The sequence below is a fragment of the Piliocolobus tephrosceles genome, chromosome 21 (genome assembly GCF_002776525.5).
Source record: "Piliocolobus tephrosceles isolate RC106 chromosome 21, ASM277652v3, whole genome shotgun sequence".
NCBI classification, from domain to species: Eukaryota; Metazoa; Chordata; class Mammalia; order Primates; family Cercopithecidae; genus Piliocolobus; species Piliocolobus tephrosceles.
Window position 1 is genome coordinate 21,944,789 of NC_045454.1, and position 7,295 is coordinate 21,952,083.

At 50.9% G+C, this 7,295-nt stretch overlaps 1 protein-coding gene across 1 annotated transcript; it reads right to left on the reverse strand.

Moving 5' to 3' along the window:
- Positions 1 to 1,373: 1,373 nt before the first annotated feature.
- Positions 1,374 to 4,896, reverse strand: FFAR2 (free fatty acid receptor 2). The gene is made up of 2 exons (XM_023196940.2): positions 4,780 to 4,896; positions 1,374 to 3,431 (listed from the first exon to the last, which is right to left on the reverse strand). Exon 2 carries the CDS (start codon positions 3,428 to 3,430, stop codon positions 2,438 to 2,440), a length of 993 nt encoding a protein of 330 aa, XP_023052708.1. The 5' UTR covers position 3,431; positions 4,780 to 4,896; the 3' UTR covers positions 1,374 to 2,437.
- Between the last annotated feature and the right edge of the window lie 2,399 nt (positions 4,897 to 7,295).

Genomic DNA, 7,295 nt, shown 5'->3' on the forward strand with positions numbered 1-7,295 from the left:
TGGTGTGCACCTGTAGTCCCATCTACTCGGAAAGCTGAGGCAGGAGGGTGACTTGAGCCCAGGAGTCCGAGGCTGCAGTGAGCCATGATTGTGCCACTGCACTCCAGCCTGGGCAGCAGAGTGAGACCCCAACTCTAAAAACCAACCAACCAACCAATCAACAAACAAAAAAACAGGTAGAAGAATGTGGGATTGAGGTGAGGGGGGATGAATAAGCAGGCAAGGTGTTTGAAGAACAAGTTCTCGGACAGATAGGGCTTCTGAGATAAGACAGATTCACGACCCCAGCGGGCCACCTGGGGTGCTTTTTTGAAAAACTCACTTGCTGGGGCCCCACCTGCAAAGATTCTGTCAGTAGGTTGGAGGTGGCTGTCTGTATTATTTTCACATCTCCACCTGTAATTCTGATGTACAGCCTGGGTTGCAAACTACTAGGTTAGGGGCTGGAGGTCATTTAACTAGAGAGAATGGTCTAGGAGTCCTTATTGTGGAAAAATGAGCTAGGCAGGTAGAACTGGAAGGGGAGAGAGGGGACAAAGCAAGGAAAAGAATGGTACAATACGAGTTCTTTGGGGGAAACACTTTTTTTTGTTTTTGTTTTTGTTTTTTTTTTTTTGGAGACGGAGTCTCGCTCTGTCGCCCAGGCTGGAGTGCAGTGGCACGATCTTGGCTCACTGCAACCTCCACCTCCCGGGTTCAAGCGATTCTCCTGCCTCAGCCTCCTGAGTAGCTGGGATCACAGGCACGTGCCACCATGCCTGGCTAATTTTTTTTTTTTTTGCCTTTTTAGTAGAGACGGGGTTTCACCATGTTAGTCAGGCTGGTCTGGAACTCCTGACCTCAGGTGATCCGCCTGCCTCGGCCTCCCAAAGTGCTGGGATTACAGGCATGAGCCACCGTTCCCGGCCAGAAGCATCTTTTTAAATTAAATTTTTAAAATTGAGAGACACGGTCTCACTGTGTTGCCCAGGTGGGTCTCCAACTCCCAGGCTCAAGCGATCCTCCCACCTCAGCCTCCCAAAGTGCTGGGATTACAGACATGAACCCCTGCACCTGGCCAAGGAAACATTTTGATGGAAACCTGATGCAGGTTTCTGAGCAGGAGGGTAACATGTTTTAAGTCCCTGTGGCAGACACATGACTGTGAGTCGGAATCACCCCGCATCTTTTCTAAGGCCAGACTCTCTATTCATCCCTCGAAACAGGATTCTGTCAGTGTCCTCACTTCCCTTGCCCATACCACCTCTTTATCTTAAGATGTTTCTGTGGTTTCAGATGCATCACTTTTCCCCTTTGCTGCTGAATCTGGTTCTCTCTCCCATTTTTGCTCTCCTTGTGCTTGCAGCAGCGCTACAAAAATTGTGGACATTCACTTCAGAGTTTTATCATCTTTATTTTCAATTTGCTAGACAAGATTGCTTTCCCCTGTATGAAGGAGTGCTAATCTCTGATTGCTGGGTACCAAGCCACATCCTGGCCTGTGTGGGGTACCATGGAGGAAGGAGATAAGACCCAGACCTCTGGCAGCTCCCAGTTTAGCAGGGGAGACAAGATAACACGTGAAAACAAACAGAACACATTGAAAAGGCCACAGGTCAAACCGATGCAGGGAAACCCCTATCATTAAAGATCTAAGCCCTGAGGCCTCCCTGCTCATCTCCAGGCTCAGAACCTTTTTGAGTCTTCTTTGACCTCATTTAGTCTTTCTCTTCCATCTCTTTCCTGTTGGTTTATCTCCAGCATCAACCACTAGAGCAGTGTCTAGGTGTTGCTTTGAAGCTTGTATCGAGATTTCTCTAGGACTCTCTGCTTCAGCCTGGCCATCCCCAACTACCAACTATATCACAAGGACTGGACTTGTGTTAGCTATGCTGCTTCTCCAGCCCGATGGTGCTTCCTCTTCTTCTTTTTTTTTTTTTTAGATGGAGTCTCGCTCTGTTGCTAGGCTGGAGTGCAGTGGTGTGATCTCAGCTCACTGCAACCTCCGACTCCCGGGTTCAAGCAATTCTCCTGCCTCAGCCTCCTGATTAGCTGGGATTATAGGCACGTGCCACCATGCCCAGCTAAGTTTTTTGTATTTTTAGTAGAGACAGGGTTTTCCCGTGTTGGCTAGGATGGTCTCGATCTCCTGACCTCAAGTGATCCACCCACCTCAGCCTCCCAATGTTCTGGGATTACAGGCATGAGCCACCGCGCCCGGCTGGTGCTTCTATACCTAACTAACTACTTCTTCCTGCATCTCTGAGTTATGCTCCTTTGAGTAGGAAAAATCAGTCAGGAAGGGATACCAAGCTGGTGAAAGGCATTTTTTCAAAGTCCCAGTCCTGGACTGGGTCTGAGGATTTCTGAATCCGGACGGGAGCCTTCCTGCTCCACCTCTCCCAGGCTTCCCAGCGCCTGTGTAACCCAGGCCACCTCCGAAGGTCCAGGGAAACTGCTACTCCGTAGTGAAGTCCGAACTTGGCATCCCCTCTCCCTGACTCACACCCCTGTCCTCATTTGTCCCCTCTGCTGTGTCTTTGCCTCTGCGTCCCAGCATGGAGGAACCCTGATTCCTTAGCAGCTGCAGCCCTCTCCCAAATGCCCTGCGCACCACCGAAGAAGAGAAATAGAAGAGCAGGGGGTCCAGACTGGCGTTGAGTGAACTGAACACCACCGCTATTGACCGCCACCAGGGGCTTTTTCTCTGGTGATACCCCACCAGGTGGGTCACGTTGTAAGGTCCGAAGCACACCAGGAAATTGAGCAGCGTCACCACAGCCAGCCCCACAGCTCGGCGCCTTTTCTGGGCCCCCACATGGGGCTGGGAGAGCATGATCCACACAAAACGCCAGTAGCAGAAGATGGTGACCGCCATGGGGATGAAGAAGAGCACCAGGCACAGCTCCAGCCGCACGGGCAGCACCACGTCCAGCTGGCGATCGGTGAAGTTCTCGTAGCAGGTAATTTCATTGCCACTTCGGGCCTGCTCAGTGGTGTTCAAATACTGAACGATGATCACAATGGTGCAGTGACCAAAGGACATACCCCAGGCCACCAGAGCTGCAATCACTCCATACAGAGGCCGGCGGGAGAGCTTGTACTGCACGGGGAAAGCCACGCCCAGGTAGCGCTCAACGCTGATGCCCGCCAGCAGCCACGTGCTGCAGTAGATGCTGCTGTAGAAGCCGAAACTCGTGAGGGCACAGACGATCTCGGGCAGGTACCAGCGGAAGTTCGATGCGGCCTCGATGATCTTGAAGGGCAGCAGCAGCAGCAGGAGGAGGTCCGCCAGCGTCAGGCTGAGCAGGAGGATGTGCACGGGTGCAGGCTGCGGCTGGCGGACCCGCCCCACAAAGGCCCGCAGGGCCAGAAGGTTGGCAGGGAGGCCAGTGAGGAAGATGATGATGTAAGCCATGAGGATCAAGGAGCTCCTCCAGTCTGGTGGCATCCTGGGGGGGAACAAAAAAGGGCGGGGTTAGGGGGTCTCACTCACAGCCTGCGCAGCCAGCTCTTGTTCAGCATGCAGACATCCTCCCTGGCACCATCTCCTTCCCAGGACAGTGCCTTCTGATACCGCCACGGCTTGCTCACACCACCTGCTCACACTACCCAGAGCAATTATTGACTTTGCCTTGGGCGGGATACTAAGCAGTAGTGATGATGTTTGCCGTCACGTGTCTCTGGGGGAGACCAACCCGTGGCTTCCCAAGGGAATTCCCCCTCCATTTTCCCTAGCCTTTCTCCTCCTATCCTCACAGATATAGGAAGTTACTGTTATCAGTTTCTAACTGTACTCAAGTCCCTTTCTCAGACAGAGACCTGCAGGAGAGAAAGGCATCGGTGTGGGGAGAGAGCTGTAAGACGTGTGTCAGGATAACGAGGCTGTGGGGCCCCAGGCGCCGATGCCCAATGCCAGCTCTCCACAGGACCCAGGTGCCCCGCCACCAGCCCAGCTTCCTACTTCCCTTCCTCTGTTTTGCAGAGCACAGATTGTCCCCCACCTTGTCCTCCTCTGTCCAACACCAAACTGGGGCTCTCTAGAAAAGGGGAAGCTGGAGCCGGGCGCAGTGGCTCACACCTGTAATCCCAGCACTTTGGGAGGCCGAGGTGGGCAGATCACCTGAGGTTAGGAGTTTGAGACCAGCCTGGCTAACGTGGTGAACCCCATCTCTACTAAAAATACAATATATATATATATATATATATTAGCCGGGCAAGGTGGCGGGCGCCTGTAATCCCAGCTAATTGGTAGGCTGAGGCAGGAGAATCGCTTGAACCTGGGAAGCGGAAGTTGCAGTGAGTCAAGATCATGCCATTGCACTCCATCCTGGGCGGTAAGAGCAAAACTCCACCAAAAAAAAAAAAAAAAAAAAAAGGAAAAGGGGAAGCTGAGAGGCTTAGAGGAGGGTAGAGGGGAGGAAGGATGAACCAGCACTAGCCTTAGGAGGAAGGCTTGTCCCCAGAAGACCTTAGAGAAATATTCAGAAAAGCCCACAGGCTTCACTGGCCCTTGAGCCTGACATTCTGACCATAAATAGAACTCGTCTTCTTCACAGGGTAACTCAGTTTCCACTTGGGGTGTCACCCTTGCTGGCCCCCAGCCCTGGTCCTGTCCCTCCATCCTCTCTCCAGCCTTGATTTCTTGGCTGTTTCCTTGCTCCTCACACTAGCTCCTGTCTCTGGGTATGAGCCTTCCATTTGGTTCTGACATCCCTCCTCCACTCCCCCAGAACCTTCCCCTCAAATCTGATCCTGGCCTCTCTTCCCAGAGCACAAGTACTACACTAGCTGCCTTGCCTTGTGTTGTTCCGGATAGATGCCTTCTTGGGATTGGTTCTGAAGGGAGGTCTGCAAGCTTCCGGGAGAGGGGAACAGAGCTTTAGCCCCTGCTTCTGTCCATGCCATGCAGGAAAAAGTGGTGAGGAACCTGGTTGGTAGGAAGCATTTATACCAGCACCAGCCACGTGACCAGAGAAAGGAAGGTCAGTCTTTAAGCAATATTTCCTCTCAAACCCAAAGGAAAGGCCCAGCATCTTTATTCTCTCGAGAGAATCCTCACTCTTGACTTCCAAAAGCAGATTTTTCTGTCCTTAATTCCTGATTAAAATAAAAATTGCCAGGAATTTTTCATTTCTTACTTCCCAAGTCAGATTATTTTCTCTTCTCTTTCTTAGGCAGTTTCTTCTGTCATTCTGCTCATTCTCAGAAATGAGCTTTCCCTTTTTTTTTTCTTTTTCTTTCTGTCCTTTTTTTTTTTGAGGGTGAGTCTTGCTCTGTTGCCTAGGCTGGAGTGCAGTGGTGCCATCTCAGCTCACTGCAACATCTGCCTCCTGTGTTCAAGCGATTCTCCTGCCTCAGCTTCCCTGGGATTACAGCCACCTGCCACTACGTCCAGCTAATTTCTGTATTTTTAGAAGAGATGGAGTTTCACCATGTTGGCTGGCCTTGAACTCCTGACCTCAACTGATCCGCCTGTCACGGCCTCCCAAAGTGCTAGGATTACAGGTGTGAGCCACTGCACCCGGCCCTCCTTCCTTTTCTTCTTCAATTTTTTTCTTCAACTTCCTTTTCTTCTTCAACTTTCTTTTTTTTTTTTTTTTTTGAGACAGAGTCTTGCTCTGTCGCCCGGGCTGGAGTGCTGTGGCCGGATCTCAGCTCACTGCAAGCTCCGCCTCCCGGGTTTACGCCATTCTCCTACCTCAGCCTCCCGAGTAGCTGGGACTGCAGGCGCCCGCCACCTCGCCCGGCTAGTTTTTTGTATTTTTAGTAGAGACGGGGTTTCACCGTGTTAGCCAGGATGGTCTTGATCTCCTGACCTCGTGATCCGCCCATCTCGGCCTCCCAAAGTGCTGGGATTACAGGCTTGAGCCACCGCGCCCGGCCTCTTCTTCAACTTTCTCTATCGTCTCCTGCCCTCTGCCCCCAACACATTTCTTTTGCCTGTCCTGGCCTGCATCTCGTTATGATAGAAATGCTGTGGGAGTTACAGTCACGCAGATAGATATGGGCTCAAATCCAGGTCCCTTCATTACAACCTTGGGGCAGATCAGTTTCCTGAACTCTAGTTTCTTGTAGTCAAGTGAGCATGTGAATTCTGACATCCGAGGACTTCTGCGAGAATTCAGGGAGGCTGTGTACGTAAAGCACTTAGTAGATGCCCGTAAGTGCTGCCTCGTCCCAAGCCTGTAACACAGCTTCATAGAGAGTGAGCCGCTTGGTGCAGCCTCCAGAGGCTCAGGGCATGGACGTGCCATCTCTCTTGGGAAAGTGTCAGGAAGTCAGGAGGCCCGAGTTCACATGCCCGTGTGGCTTTTCGTCACGGAGTGGCACTCAGGTTCCATTCCTTTCCCTGATAAAGTCTCACTGTTTCCCCCCTCTCTGACCTCAGTAGCCCCAGATTAGAAGCTCCTGAAGGTCTCTTTGAAATACACACCTGATGAAGCAAGGATCGTCGGAACATGTTTTCCTCTTGACCTAGGGAAGAAGTCTCGGGAAGAAGTCTCTGTTCTGCCATCTGTGGCCTGATTCCTGCTCACAGAATCCCCATTCTTTCCCTAGGACATACCTATTTCCTCTTGTCTGCCATTCATTCATTCATTCATTCATTCATTCAGTCAGTCAGTCAGTCATTTATTCTTTTTGTGGTCTATAAGGGTCCAGATATTTTGATATTTATCTTTTCTTTTTCATCCACTCTACTCTCCTCTGAAGGCGTTCTAGTTCTTTATTTCCTTCCCCCAGCACACGTCACTTCTCAGATCAACAGGAGAGCTAAGAGAGACCATTCTCTATTATTGCCACCAAATTTATTTGTGTCATTTAGCTTTTATGATTTTCTATAAACATGCATGAGGATCTGGATTTAATTGCAGAATCCAGGAAACTCATTGGAAAACAAGTGTTGAGGAGTGGGACTGCCTCTCTGTCTCTGCCCGTCCTTCTCCCCCCACCTCCTGCCTTTCGCTGTCACTGTCCTGTGTCCCCCTGTGGAATATGCCCCAGCAAAACCCCCTCTCCGTGTTCACAGCAGTTATGAAGGGAGCATCACCAAGGAAGCTTTCAGTCTCACAGTTCACGATGTCCACCTACGTCACAGGAAAAGGAAATCCAACCTCTCAGACCGAGTTCAAGGGGTCAAACTTTCACAAGAGCAATATCCTTCACAGTTCCTTCCAAGTGCAGTTTTCTCTCATCATCTTTATAATGCGGCTTGCCATCAAAGGAAGTTGGATCCATTGTCTAAAGTTCTGTGTAATCACTTTCTCCACATTCTTATTTCTCACTCGCCCCTCAGTCCACCCTAATCCGTGTTC